Source organism: Arachis ipaensis, chromosome B10 (genome assembly GCF_059453495.1).
Source record: "Arachis ipaensis isolate K30076 ecotype BB chromosome B10, ASM5945349v1, whole genome shotgun sequence".
In the NCBI taxonomy this organism is placed as follows: domain Eukaryota; kingdom Viridiplantae; phylum Streptophyta; class Magnoliopsida; order Fabales; family Fabaceae; genus Arachis; species Arachis ipaensis.
This window is the reverse complement of record NC_142435.1, coordinates 142,839,641-142,855,451: the sequence shown is the minus strand read 5'-3', so window position 1 is coordinate 142,855,451 and position 15,811 is coordinate 142,839,641. Positions and strand designations below refer to the sequence as shown.

Genomic DNA, 15,811 nt, shown 5'->3' with positions numbered 1-15,811 from the left:
TAGTTCACCCAACAAAAACAGCTCTTTAGATATAGAAGTCGCTATAGTTCGTCAAGACCATCACAACCGGAACCGTCGCCATAAAATATAAATTTACTAGAATTTACTATTCAAGTTTCAAGATATATCAAAAAGATTCAAATTGACCATAAAACAGAGATGAAAAAACCTCCATTTGTTCCTTCTTCAAAGCCAAAGCAATCTCAACACCACCATCACCATCTCTACTCTCAGAAAGTGCAAAAGCTCCGGTTTTATCCACCGAAGCAACATCAACTTTCTTAGGCCTTCCATATCCAAAATCAACCCCATAAACCCCGAACCGGGTTGAACCAGCAATAGAGTACGCTCTCTTCTTTCCTTCCAAAAAAACAGATTCAATCTTCTTCTGCCATTTCTCTACGTCATTCAAAACCCCACTCTCCAATCCATTCAAAACCTCGCTTATCCCTTTCAGCACGGTAACGAACCCCTCGCTTGCCATCACCTTCTCTGTCTCTTCCAAAACCAAACGCCCCATGAGGCAGTTACCAAAATAAGTTGGAGAAACCACTGGTTCCAATCTTGATCTACAATCCACAGGGAACACAAGAGCAACTTGCTCCTGCTCTGGTTGTTCTGCTTTCACTAAGCATGATAATGAATAAGCAACTGTAACAGAAAAAGTTGAAACCTTAGTGATGCCGGTTTTGGATTTCACATAATTCTTGAGCTTCTGAATATGCGAGGGCTTCAATTCAAACACGCCTTTAACCGACTCATTATTATCGAGCTGGACTTCTTCACGGTTGTTTTTGTTTTTCCAGAGCATGACGCTCCTATTGTTTGGTCCAGAGAAGTTCATCCACGCGTCAGAAAACGATTGGGCGAGTCCTTTCGCGTCCTTTATAACGGATCTATCAAGAAACGGTGTTAGATTTTCAGGTAACGATATCGTTGGCAAAGTTGAGAGAGATGGATGTTTCATGATCTTGGAGCACGCGTACGCCCACGCTTTTACAAAAACCGTTGAACAGTTTCCATCGACACCTGCGTGGTGAGTTGTTATTCCGATGACGAAGCCGGAGTTTGGAAAGAGAGTAACCTGTAATGCGAGCAAAGAGGTTTTGTCATCGGAAACGCTCAAGCCAGGTACCAAACGGCGTCGTTTGGAAACCTCACAGAAGTCAGAGGAAACGTGGTCAAAGTCATCGTTTGACTCGGAAACAGTGAGAGAAACGGAGTCATGTCCGGGGAAGTAGGTGATGGTAGGAATGGGAGAATGTTGTGGCCAAGTGATGTTACCGGCGAGGGGGAAGAAGTGTTGGAGAGTGAGTTCAAGGGAGCGTTTGAGATTGGGAAGAAGAGAGTCAAAGAAAGAGATGGTTGGGTTTGGGAATGCGTAGAAGAAGAGACGCTCAACTGGTGGAAGCCTTAGCCATCTTATGTCGAAGAAGGTGAGGGGTAGGGTGGTTGTTGTGGTGGTGGTTTGTGACGGCGATACCTTGTAAACTTTATGGACTTTGATCGGTGGTGGTGTTTGCGCCATCATCAAAAAACAAAAGGAATGATAGAGATGCAAGTTATTAGATTTTATTTTTTTCGTTGCAACTTGTGTATGTCTGGATGGCACTATGGCGCCAGTATGGGTCCAGCCGGCACACAGCAATTTCTCTGGGCAAAATTTATACAGACAATATAATATAGATTTTTTTTTTTGAAAAATTCTTGACATGAACAATTTTTATTATTTTTAGGTATTATTTTTAATAAATAATTTTTTTATTTTATGTGTATAAATTTTAGAAATATAAACATAAATTATATTAATTTATATGTATAAAATTTTAATAAATATAAGTTTAAATTTATATTTTTATGTACAAATTATATATAAATATGAATTTAAATGTCAAAATTGATAATATAATATTTATCAATAATATTATATTATTTATTTTTTAAGTATTAATCAAAATTAATTATTTAAATCAGTTATTAATATAAAATATAAAATAAATATAAATAAATTAAATTATAAATATATTTATATATAAATATATAATAATTAATTTTAATAATTAATTTTAATATATTAAATTGATTAACCTTACCGTCGGATCACCAGTTCATCGATTTTTCGATCAAATCGGCCGGTTCATTCCAGTTCTGATAACTATGGTCAGGAGGACACTTTCTGATCATCAGCTTGTATCTCTCCCAAGTCTTATAGAGGGACTCTCCATCTTTCTGTCTGAAGGTCTGAATAAATTTGGTAAAAAATTCTTGGCACCCGTAGAAGTCAAGCGTGGGATCAGTGTATGAGCTAAGCGTTCTCATTGCATGCTCATTAGCATTTTCCTGAGATTTTTTTCGTCTTTGTACTGTTCCTGCTCATAAATAAATAAGAAACAAAGAAAAAGTGGGAGTCTCTATATCAAAGTATAAAGAGCTCCCGGTAAGATATCATAAAAAGAAATAAGAAATAAAATAAATTAAAGCAAGCAAATAAACTAAGAAACCCGAAAAATAGGAAAAAAATAATTCAAAATTTTTGAAAACTAAAAAGAAAAAAAACCCTAAAAATTTCGAAAATAAGAATAAGAAGGTAACTTAAAAATTTTCGAAAATTAAAAAGAAGAAAAATACTAAATTTTTTGGGGAAAAAAGAAAAAAATACTAAAGGAACACCAAACTTAAAATCAGAAATTAAAAGAAAAGTAAATAAAACAAAAATAAAAAATTAAAGGAAAAATAAAATAAACAAAACTAAAGAAAATACCTAATCTAAGCAACCAGACAACTAATAGTTGTCAATTACAAACAATCCTCAGCAACGACGCCAAAAATTTGGTGCGGGATTTAGAATTCTCACAACTTAACCGGCAAGTGCACCGGGTCATCCAAGTAATACCTCAGGTGAGTGAGGGTCGATCTTACGAGGATTGTCGGACTGAGCAACAATGGTTATCTAGTCGGCTTAGTCAGGCAAACAAAAAGAAGTTTTGATGGTTGAAATTTGCATAAACAATAAACAGGAAAATAAAAAAAAGCAAATAAAGGTTTAGTGTAAAAACAGTGCAAGAAAATAGTTAAGGCTTCAGAGATGTTTATCTTTCCGGATTAAAAGTTTTTTCCAACTATTTTAACAATATATGATTCATTTCATGGCAAACTGTAAATGTCTAAACCTTAATCTCTTAGTGATTTAGCCTCCTCTAACCTTCATTAACTGCCACTCTCGTGGTCACTTAATTTCGATTAGAGGGTTAAGTTTAAAACTGGTTTATAACTACAAAAACCCTAATTACCCAAAGCTAACAGGATTATATGTCACATATCCCAATTAGTTCATGTAATTAACAATTTAGGAGAAATTTGTTTTCAAGCTGTTGTTCAAGCGAGATAACTCTCTCGAGAATCACAAGAACTCATGTAAAATGAGGGTCATACTCTCGTTCTACCCAGATTCATAAGATTAAGAACGAAAACAATCATTGAAACTGAATCAATACATTAATCAAAATAGAAAAATAATACTCTTAATCCATAGAAATAAATAGAGCTCCTAACCTTAACCAAGAGGTTTAGTGGCTCATGACTTACAGAGAAAAACTAGGGTTCTGAAGAGTGAAACATGCGAAAGAGAGAAGATCCCGAATACAAGAGATCTTTTCCCTTTTATACTAACCTAATTTGATTTGGAAATAAAATAAAATAATAAATCCTAAAACTAAAAGATATTGTTTGTAATTAAAAATTACAAAAAGAAAATAAAATATAACTAATAAATGCTAAATCCACTTGAGAAGCCCAAAGAGAGGGAATCCGGACAGCACTGCTGGCGTTAAATGCCATATTGGGCGTTTAACACCCTATAGGGGGCAGGCTCGCATACGCTAGCGCCCTGGGGGGCTGCCAGCTTTATTCCTTTTGCTCCAAACTCTGCCAAATTACTCGAATTTCATCTGAAATTATAAAAAACACTGAAATAACTCAAAGTAGCATTTAAAGAGGATTTTTCACTAAAATATAATAAAGATTAATAATTTCTAACTAAAAATGACTAGAAAACTAAGGGAAAAAGGGTACAAGATACTCACACATGATAGGCTAAGGCAGCTAACCGAGTTATATTGCAGGTCATGAAGAGAAAGCCCAATAATGCAAAATGGGAATGAATCGAGCTTATCCCCAAAATACTATGGAGCAGACACAATGATACCTGTAGAAATTGCTCATCCCACTTTAAGAACTGAGCTGTACAATGACAGTAGAAATATAACTACAAGACGTGTCGAGCTAGACATTGATGAAGAAGATAGACATATTGCTGAGCTTAGACAACGAGCAATGCAACAACTGATCGAACGAAAACATAATAAAAAAGTAGTTCCCCAATTTTTCCAACCAGGAGATCTTGTCCTTCGATGAACAGAAGAAGCTCGGGAACCGTCAGGCCATAGCAAGTTAGCCGCAACTTGGGAAGGCCCCTACCGCGTCATAAAAGTGCTCGGCATAAGGGCTTACTTGCTACAAACGCTAAAGGGGACCCAATTTCTAGTTCATAGAATGTTTCATCATTGAAACTATATCAACTATAGGTCTAATGACATCGGTGAATGAAGGTACTCTTTTTCTCACTCATGAGCTTTTTTCCCATATTGGATTTTACACCAAGAGGGTTTTAACGAGGCTCGATGCCAATCATACTCATGTATTTCATGAATATAATAAAGGAGTTATGAATACCATTTCTTCTTTATATACTTTCAAAAGACATATCAATATATAAATGCCAAAACACTCAAAATGTTTATAAAGCAGATAATTCAAAACCAAGCTTCATACTTAGATGCTATCCATCCAGCAAAATACAAAACTAAGCTGATCATAAAAGATCGGCAAAGACAAGTTCAAAAAAGCTAGACAAAAGCTAAAAATATTACTACTAAATAAAGTCAGTCTTCTTTTTCACCAATGCTGGAACTATCACTTCCCTTTCCGCCCATGGCATCATCATCAACTAGCTCCCCATTTACAACCACCTTTGTCGCATCCAACTTCTTAAACATCCATTTCTAGGAATACAACTCTGACCTGAGAAACTGCTTGGTCAAATTCCTGGACAAAGGCCTTTGATAAACCCTAATTTTGTAGTTTATCTTGTGCTTAATTTGGGGGATTTTATCACATTTTCTCACATTTATTCAATGAAATAGCATGGTTTTGCAATTCTCCCTTGATTTGTGCTTAAATGTGAAAACATGCTTTTTAGGCCTTAAAATAGCTAAATTCAATTCACTTTAATTCCATTTGATGCCTTGATATGTTTGTTGAGTGATTTCAGGTTCATAAGGTAAGTATTGGATTGAAGAAGTGAGGAGAAAAGCATGCAAAGTGGGAGAACTCATGAAGAAATGAAGGAACCGCAAAGCTGTCAAGCCTGACCTCTTCGCACTCAATCGACCATAACTTGAGCTACAGAGGTCCAAATGAGACGGTTCTAGTTGCGTTGGAAAGCTAACATTTTGGAATTCAAAATGATATAAAATTTGTTATAGTTTCTTCGCGTTTAGGGGCATGCACGCGTACTGTACACGTGCGCGCCAATGCTGCACGTGGCCCACTAAAGGTGAAATCGCTGGGGGCGATTTCTGAAACACTTTGGGCCCAATCCAACTCATTTCTGATGCTATTTCATGCAGAATTCAAGTTTGGGCAAGGGGGAAGTAATTGTTTTGTAACTTAGCATCATGTAGGTTAGTTTTTAGAGAGAGAAGCTCCATCTTCTCTCTAGAATTAGGGTTCCTAGGGTTAATTGCATCATAGACCCATGTTTAATTCTTTGCTTTCATCTTGTTTCTTTTACAATTTTATGCTCTAGTGATATAACTCTCTTGCTCTCTCTTGTTAATTTCCCTTTTTGTTCTCTTTTGTGATGATGAACTCTTGATGGATTTGGATCTCTTTTATGAAATTTATGTTTGATATTCTTTTAATTGTTGATTTGAGTTGTGAATTTACTTTTCTTGCAATTGGTAGTTGGTAGATTTATTATTCTTGCACTCTTACTATGCTTTCCATTTGTACCCACCAAGTGTTTGACAAAATGCTTGGTTGGGCTTTAGAGTAGACTTTGAGCATTCTTGTCTTGAAAAGAGTAATTAGGCAATCTTGAGTCATGAAAACCCAACCTATGTTGGTGATCTAGAGTTGTTAGTTAATATCATTTTTATTGACTCTAATCTCTTATTAATACAATTCGTGAGTTGATTAGGACATTTAGATTGAGATTAGCTAGTCTTGTTAGACTTTCTCTCATGGAAGATAACCTATATCTTCTTCCATCATTGGGGATGACGTAATAAGATAAATTCTTGTTAATTATTGTTATTAGTGACTAAGATGGAAGGCCTAAGATCTCAATTCTTGCCATGAATGTCTCTCTTTATTAATTGCTTTTCTTTATTTTGCTTTCTTTAATTGCTTGCTTGATTTACTTTTCTTGCCATTTATTTTCCGCCCCTTATAAATCAAACCCCCTTGTTACTTCATAGCCAATAAGCATACACTTTATTGCAATTCCTCGTGAGACGACCCGGAGTCTAAATACTTCGGTTAATTCTTATTTGGGGTTTGTTCTTTGTGACAACCAAAATTTTTTATGTGATAATTATTTGTTGGTTTAGAGTTATGCTTACAACGAAGTAATTCTTTTTTATAAGAAGAAAATCTAGACCATCGAGCAAATCTCATTATCAAAATGGCGTCATTGCCGGGGAATTGCAATGGTGCTATATTATTGGCTATTGTATATATGTTAATATGCTTCTTTGCTAGTTTTTGCTTGTTTAGGAGTTTGTTTGTATTAGTTCTTACTAGTTTTGTTTTTATTTTCTCTTGCTATTATGAATTCTCACCACTTTAGCTATGAGTTTGGTTCAAATTATGTTGTAGGAAATGGGAGCTACAATGAAGATGTACATCAAGGATGGAACAATCAAAGATGGGAGGAGTCTCAAGGGATTGATCAACCTTATTGGCAACAACCCCCTCTGGTTTCTTATGGGTATAATTCTAATCCTAATGCATATCAATCTAATAGATGTGGTGACCCTTATTGTGATTGTCAACAACCACCACCACATGTCTATGAACCACCCCCTCAACATGACTTTGAACCACCTTACTCACAAGCCCCCTACCACCAAACACCTCATTATAACCCTAATCCTTATCCACCATACCAACCACCTTATGAGTCTTGTGAACCATACAAAGAACCACAACAATTCCGAAACAACTACTCTCAAGAACCACCTCAATATACACCACCTCCATACCCTTACCAAGATGAACCAACTTCCAATTATGAAACTTTCCTCCCAAACAATGAACCTTCTTTTTCCACACCACCTCCAATGGATGATTCTCTCCAAGAATGTGTTAGTTCTTACATTCAAAGGCAAGAAGAAAACCAAAAGGAGTTCAAGGAGTTAGAAGCCAAGATAGCTACCATAGCGGAAGCCGTTCGCAATATGGTCTCCTCCCGCCTAAGCCTATGCGATCAAGGAACTCCCATTGTTGAATGTGGAGTAGAAATCAAGGAGCATAGTGAGGGAGTGAGTTTAGAGCTTCAAGGTGTAGAAGAAGAGTTGAAACAAGGATTGCCACAAGGGGAGGAAGTCGAGATAATTGAGCCGGAAGAAGTGGTTGAAGACCTAGGAGATGTTGGAAGTCCATGGGAATGTAGAATTAGAGAGCCCTCTTCCAAGATGCTTGATGTTGATGTTGAGGAGGGTGTACAACCTCCAAAGCATATTATGATTGAAAACTTTGAAGAGGTTGATCAAGAGATGAATTCAATCATTGAGGAGTTCCTATCTACAATTGAATCCCCTCCCATTAGGCTTAAATTGAGGTCAAAGAAGAAGATGCATAACCTCTCATGCCCTTGGTGAGCAATGAAGAAGAGATTGAATTGGAAGAGAGCCACAAGGAGAAAGAAGTTGAAGTTGAAGAAACTTGCAAGGAGGTGAAAGATGCAAAGGAAGAGCACAAGGGAATGGATCTCACATTGGCTAAGTGTGGGGAGGTCCCCCTTCCTAAGTCACCATCCAACACAACATTCAAGTGGGTAAAATTCTTATCCCTAAGCTTTGCTTTCTCACTTGAATATAGTTTGATTGAAAATGATGGTCAACTTAGAGCTCTTTGTGGAGTTAAGAGTAAGAGAGAGTTGTGTAGTGGTTGGAAACATCACTCTAAGTTCATGATGGTTGTATGCTCAATATTGAATAGCAATGGTTGGTGTAGAACCAAATTGCATGGGTCTAGGAGAATGTTTGGATACTTAATTGAGAATTCACAAGCCTTGTCACCCAAATTTAACTATGTTAGTCAACGAGAAGATGGGTGCAAGAACAAGGTTTGGGACCCTGGAATCCATTTCAACATTCAACACTCTTGGGACCTTGTCATTTACTTGAGCTTACTTGAAGGCCTTGTGCGCCTAATTTGGGATCCCGGTGGACATTGGAGATGCAAACATTGGTGGGGATTCAAGGATGAATTCAAGCATAAACCACCCTAGCAAGGACCTCCGCCAAATGTCCAACTTAAGGACTTAAAACTAAAAGTGTTATGTGGGAGACACTCCACCATGGTAAATTATTTTCATTTTTCCCTTTTGTACATATTGGTAATTAGATTGATTTCATGTTTTGTTGAGTTTGTTGAGTATAATTGGTAGTTTAGTAGGTTAAATAAGGTTTTATGGTATTTTGGTAGCTATTTGGAGGTTTAGAATGCTTGGATTGATGCAAACATGTAGAAAATTTTTGAAAAATAGAGCACCATCCACGCGTACGCGCACTGCACGCGTACGCGTGCATTAAGCATTTTCACCCCTCCACGCGCACGCTCCATGTGCGCGTACGCGTCGATTGAAAAATTTCATCCCTCCATACATTGACCCGAGAGTTGCACCTACACTGCGCCAGCACCATGCCTGAGGCATAAACCAACCCGCGCGTACGCGCACCTGGCGCGTATGCGTCCTTGAAGCTAATTGTGCAATGCGCGCGCACACACACTGAGCGCGCGCGCGCCGATAGCGCCACCTGCTCTCCTAGTACATGTTCCAGAAAGTTGGGCCAACCTTGGGCTGACACTGTGCCCCACGCATAATCTCACCCACGCGTGCGCGCACATGGCGCGTACGCGCCCTTCGGAAAAAATGCACATCGGCGCGTAAGCGTGCATGACCCGTCTGCGCCGGTAAAAAAAAGTTTTTTTTTCTCATCTTCCATTTTCTTTTGTCCATTGCATTCGCATACTTTTATTCTTTGCATTTTCATTTTGTTTTTATAGCTTGTTTTTACTTTCTTTTTTTTCTATGAGCTTCTTATTTTAATAATGGTGTTGAATTCTCTTACTCAATTGTTGAGAATTTCTTGGTTAATCTTGGTGCCTCTTGACTTGTTTGATATTGTTGGGTGATTAAACTTTTAAATCAATGCTTAATCTTGTATGACTCTTATATTCTTTGTGCATTGATATGAGCTTACATGTCTTTCATGATCCACTCTTTCTTGTTTGAACTTGATGCTCGACATGCTCTTCATGTTATTCACTTATGCTTTGACTTTCCTCTTACATCAAGTATTAATTGATATGCCCTTTGCCTATATTGCTCTCTCACTTACATGCATAGCTAACATGTAGTGAGAACCATGCTCTTATTTGGCATTAGCCCTCGCCTATGTTCTATTTGCTTTGATATCTTTGTTATAGGTTTAATTATCCTTCTTTCTCTTTCCTTTTAGGTTGGCCACCAAGAAGGAAAGGAATGGAAAGGCTTCTAAATGGGGTAGCAAACAAGTTCATCCGCAGAACCCTTTGAGGAAGCTCATCAATTGTAGCAACCCGTCCACATTGCTCTTCTTTACATGCACCGAGGACGGTGCAAATTTCTAAGTGTGGGGAGGTCGTTCGACCGATCTCCATGGGTAACAATTTCCCTTTCAACACCAATTTTTCAATTTTTGTCTTTGTGAATTAGTTGTTGCATTGCATGATAGGTTACATGTTAGTTATAATTTTTATATATTCTATCACTTCTTTTTATGTTAGGACTACTTGGTTAGGGTGTTGATTTCATTTTTCATCATGTTTTAGGATAGAATTCTAGAGAGAGAGAGGCTCTCTCCTCTCTCTAGATTTAGGATAGAAATTAGGGTAAAGTTAGGTTAATCACACTCAAATTTCTCTTTCAATTCTTGTTTTGATTTCAATTCTCTTTATGTTTTAGTGTTCTATTGTCTTAATCTTATTAGTTTCTCTTGTTAATTTCTTATTTTTCTCTCTTTTATGTTGATGAACATTGTTGGATCTTGATTTTTTTAATGCAATCTTATGTTTCCATGCTCTTTTATGTTTATCTTAGTTGTTATTGTTGATTTCTTGCTTGTGGTAGTCATGGGTTTCACTAATTCTAGCATTTTGTGATGTTTGCTTTTATTGCACTCTATGTGTTTGATAAAATGTTTACACTAATTTTTAAGTAGTTTTCTTGACTCTTGGCCTAGGCTAAGGGAATTGAGTGACCTTGAGTCATTGGGTCTCATTGAATTGGTGATTTGAAAACCCTTGGTGATCAATTTGATACCCATTGACATTAACCCACTACTAATCTAATTAGTAGATAGGTTGGGACTTATGGGTTGATGTTGATTAAGCCATTTAATATACTTCAAGTATAGAAGTAAACTTAGTGAGCTTGGTTCCTCATAATTATCAATATTTAGTTTGTAGACAAGGATGGTAATCTCAATTACCTATATCTAGCCAAGAGTACTTTTTCTTTATTTTATTAGTTCTTATCATTTTACTTTCTTGTCATTTAATTTTTCTTGCCATTTATTTTCTTGAAAAAATATAAAATCAAACCCCCTTGCATCTTCATAGCCAATAATTAAACACTTCATTGCAATTCCTTGTGAGACGACCCGAGGTTTAAATACTTTGGTTAATTCTTATTTGGGGTTTGTACTTGTGACAACTCAAATTTTTGATGTGGGAATTGTTTGTTGGTTTAGAACTATGCTTACAACGAAGTTATTATTTCTATAAGAAAAAATTCTAGACCGACACAATAAATCTCGATCATCAGCCTTATATAACTCGGTCTCTAACTCCTTTACCCGAGCACCCAACTGCTGATTCTCCACTTTCAATTTTTTCAATTCTTCCTCCGTGGACAATTGGAGACTTTTTACACCAGCAAGCTCCGCATTCTTTTGCTTCAGAGAGGAAGAAAGTTCAATCACCTTTTGTTCTTTTTCATTCGCAAACTTCGTTAGCTCCTCAATGGTTGCAGTATCCTTCTTCTCCATTTCAAAAGACACCTCTTGTGTACATCCAATTGACACAAGGCGAGCACCAATAACCTGGAAAATACACAAATTAGAAATGAACCAGGAAAAGTCATTATCACAAGAACCATTAATACATGTACCTGCAGAAAACAGCTAGCCCCTATATGGCCAATTTCGTTAATCATTTTAATATCATCATGAAATTGGCTGAATTGGTCGGCAAGATCCGAAAAGGGAAACAACTTAGACCAAAGAGACTTCGCATGAACATCTTCAAGGTATTCATGCAGCCTTTTCTGCGATTCATAGGTCGACTCCACCAATTGTAAAGTAACATCATCCTCGTCCTTCAAATCGATGACTTCGGCCGCCTTTCCTTTAATCACTGGCTACCCTCTCTTTCGTTTTAGTCTTGATTTTAGCTCAGACTAAACGACACCCATACCAGTGTCCTTGTTCGTATTTGTTGTTGACCCCTCTTTTTCATTTTTCTTCCTCTGGCTAAAAAATGAGTTGAGACTAGCTGTGGTTATTGTCGAAGCCTTCTCCCTTACCACAAAGTAGCCAAGCTATAATTAGTACACACATTTAGAAAAACAAGAACGTTCTTACCAAAACTACAGTTACCTAAATAGTCTGAAACAACTTGCTTATCCACATCCCATTTTAATAACTCAACAACAGATAATACCTCTTTGGATTCCATCCCATCAATTAAAAGTTTCATAATTATATCATCATCAGAACATCTATCCTTGACATCTAATACCTGTAGAGGCTCAGGGGACCATGTGAGAGGGAATCTCTCTTCCAGGTATTCATTCAAATAAAAAGAAAATTCGTCTAAAGCACTCCTGATCTTAACAAACATAATTTTGAAATCCTTAAACGATGATTTATACAGCATAAAAATTGATCTATCAGGGCGACTACTTAGGTTCACCCACAAGCCACTACCAACTCCTTTCGCCTAAAAAAGCAAAAAAAATAGTCTCAAAGACGGAGGTTTTGCTCCAGCAACTCCGTCAATATCTCGAAAGCCCTGACAAAGCCCCCGGAGTTCAGATGCAACTGTGTTAGAGCACAATTCAACCAATACAAAATCCCACATGGAAAATCTGATAATGCAATCTAACACCTAACTTCGTCAACAAACAACCATACAAATAAAAGTAAGGCCAATTGCTCAACTTCTCACACACACACGGTCATTCTCCCCACACAGGAACACCTCTATGTGAATGATTACCTTTTCTGACCCAAACATCTGAACCTATCACCTTTATAGATTCGACATTGTTAAAACGAGACACATGACTCTTGACACTTTTGTCTATCCAAGAATAGGGGTCACTTTTATCAATATCTACTTTTGACTTTCCCGTTATCCTACCACTAAGGAAAACCCAAAAAAAAAAAAATAATCACAGAATCCAAAACTTATCTTTTGACTTGGGACAAAAGAGAAGTTAAACTTTTTTTTTTCTCTTTGAAACTTTCACAAGTATCAACTTAGAAAAAAGAACAAACCTTTAAAATAATAGTGAAAAATCACGGTTGTGTATATTTAACCGTACCTTCAATATGAATCATCCAAAAAAAATATTCAAAATATAAATTGATCAAATAATAAAAAATTCATCAAAATTCATGCCACGTTTCACATCAATCAATTTAAGAGTGCATGAAATTAGGTAACATTTAAAATATAATTAATAACAAAATTTTTCACATTCTTCAAATGAATTAGAACGGGTTTAGGAGCTAGGATACTCTATTACACACCACAAGACATTACCGAGATATAGAAATAACAAAGTTTGTCCTGCTTCCTCTGACACATGTCAAGCTCAGGAGCTATGAAGTGTACCTAAAATTTCGGCAACCAAATTCAAAAAACTCGGATACGTAATCAATCACGATAAGCAGAATGGTTTAATTCCAGAACTCATATAGCGATATGCTCGGACTAACCAAAGATCTCAACAAATCTCATTACTGACACAATAAACTTACTCTATATAAGAACCAAAAAGTAATGCATCACAACACACTCATGTCCTTTATTTATTTTGCTTGTCTTTCCTTTATAGTTAAAAATTCACTTTTGACTTGAGGATATGTTTGAATCAAGCCGACTTATAGTTCAGCCAACAAAAATAACTCTTTAAGTATAGAAGTCGCTATAGTTCGACAAGACCATCACAACCAGAACAGTCGCCATAAAATATAAACTTACTAGAATTTTATATTCAAGTTTCAAGATATATCAAAAAGATTCAAATTGACCATAAAAAAGAGATAAAAAAACCTCCATTTGTTCCTTCTTCAAAGCCAAAGCAATCTCAACACCACCATCACCATCTCTACTCTCAGAAAGTGCAAAAGCTCCGGTTTTATCCACCGAAGCAACATCAACTTTCTTAGGCCTTCCATATCCAAAATCAACCCCATAAACCCCGAACCGGGTTGAACCAGCAATGGAGTACGCTCTCTTTCCTTCCAAAAAAACAGATTCAATCTTCCTCTGCCATTTCTCTACGTCATTCAAAACCCCACTCTCCAATCCATTCAAAACCTCGCTTATCCCTTTCAGCACGGTAACGAACCCCTCGCTTGCCATCACCTTCTCTGTCTCTTCCAAAACCAAACGCCCCATGAGGCAGTTACCAAAATAAGTTGGAGAAACCACTGGTTCCAATCTTGATCTACAATCCACAGGGAACACAAGAGCAACTTGCTCCTGCTCTGGTTGTTCTGCTTTCACTAAGCATGATAATGAATAAGCAACTGTAACAGAAAAAGTTGAAACCTTAACGATGCCGGTTTTGGATTTCACATAATTCTTGAGCTTCTGAATATGCGAGGGCTTCAATTCAAAGATGCCTTTAACCGGCTCATTATTATCGAGCTGGACTTCTTCACGGTTGTTTTTGTTTCCCCAGAGCATGACGCTCCTATTGTTTGGTCCAGAGAAGTTCATCCACGCGTCAGAAAACGATTGGGCGAGTCCTTTCGCGTCCTTTATAACGGATCTATGAAGAAACGGTGTTAGATTTTCAGGTAACGATATCGTTGGCAAAGTTGAGAGAGATGGATGTTCCATGATCTTGGAGCACGCGTACGCCCACGCTTTTACAAAAACCGTTGAACAGTTTCCATCGACACCTGCGTGGTGAGTTGTTATTCCGATGACGAAGCCGGAGTTTGGAAAGAGAGTAACTTGTAATGCGAGCAAAGAGGTTTTGTCATCGGAAACGCTCAAGCTAGGTACCAAACGGCGTCGTTTGGAAACCTCACAGAAGTCAGAGGAAATGTGGTCAAAGTCATCGTTTGACTCGGAAAAAGCGAGAGAAACGGAGTCATGTCCGGGGACGTAGGTGATGGTAGGAATGGGAGAATGTTGTGGCCAAGTGATGTTACCGGCGAGGGGGAAGAAGTGTTGGAGAGTGAGTTCAAGGGAGCGTTTGAGATTGGGAAGAAGAAAGTCAAAGAAAGAAATGGTTGGGTTTGGGAATGCGTAGAAGAAGAGACGCTCAACTGGTGGAAGCCTTAGCCATCTTATGTCGAAGAAGGTGAGGGGTAGGGTGGTGGTTGTGGTGGTGGTGGTGGTTTGTGACGGCGATACCTTGTAAACTTCATGGACTTTGATCGGTGGTGGTGTTTGCGCCATCATCAAAAAACAAAAAGAATGATAGAGATGCAAGTTATTAGATTTTATTTTTTTCGTTGCAACTTGTGTATGTCTGGATGGCACTATGGCGCCAATATGGGTCCAGCCGGCACACAGCAATTTCTCTGGGCAAATTTATACAAACAATATAATATAGATTTTTTTTTTTGAAAAATTCTTGAGATGAACCATTTTTATTAGTTTTAGGTATTATTTAACTATATAAATATTAAATTATTTTTGATAAATAATTTTTCCGCTGCTGCGGATTACGTTGAGTTGTGGCAGCATGAAAACCGCTGTTATTGCGATTTCTGCATGATTATGGTTGATCATAAACCGCTACTGGTAGTAACGGTTTATGTGCATTGGGACACGTGTGTAAATCGCTAGAGAAATGTTGAGCTTGAAAACAAATAGTAAAACTAATTTTTATTTAAAAAATAATTACAAAACAAATAATTAATGATATATAGTAATTAAATAATATCATAAATAAAAAATTTAATTTATCATTTCACAATATAATTTAAAAAATATAAATATGCATGTAATAAAATTTTTATTTGTATTTATTATTAAAAGTGAGACTAAATTACAAATAAAAAATACAATACTCAAAGTATTAAATTATATAAATCACGACTAATTTTTTTTATTCTCGTCTCTTTTAAAATTTATAAATAATAAAATAATTTATTTTTAGCTAAAAATTCACTAAATCATATATTTTTCTCTTTAAAAATCACTTCAATCTCTTTTATTTATATCAACCATA

The 15,811-nt window shown here is 36.7% G+C and overlaps 2 protein-coding genes and 1 pseudogene across 3 annotated transcripts; all 3 read right to left on the bottom strand.

The window, feature by feature from the left end:
* On the bottom strand, positions 1 to 1,714 carry LOC107624131 (malonyl-CoA:anthocyanidin 5-O-glucoside-6''-O-malonyltransferase). Its single transcript, XM_016326594.3, has one exon. It carries the CDS (start codon positions 1,712 to 1,714, stop codon positions 128 to 130), a length of 1,587 nt encoding a protein of 528 aa, XP_016182080.2. The 3' UTR covers positions 1 to 127.
* A 9,331-nt stretch (positions 1,715 to 11,045) lies between these two features.
* On the bottom strand, positions 11,046 to 11,545 carry LOC110267506 (uncharacterized). The gene is made up of 2 exons (XM_021113154.2): positions 11,501 to 11,545; positions 11,046 to 11,432 (listed from the first exon to the last, which is right to left on the bottom strand). The coding sequence occupies exons 1-2, from the start codon at positions 11,543 to 11,545 to the stop codon at positions 11,046 to 11,048; spliced, it is 432 nt and encodes a 143-aa protein (XP_020968813.1).
* Positions 11,546 to 13,580: 2,035 nt separating this feature from the next.
* Positions 13,581 to 15,066, bottom strand: LOC148581970 (malonyl-CoA:anthocyanidin 5-O-glucoside-6''-O-malonyltransferase pseudogene; annotated as a pseudogene). Its single transcript, XR_015896580.1, has one exon. The product of XR_015896580.1 is annotated as a malonyl-CoA:anthocyanidin 5-O-glucoside-6''-O-malonyltransferase pseudogene (transcript).
* Positions 15,067 to 15,811: the final 745 nt, after the last annotated feature.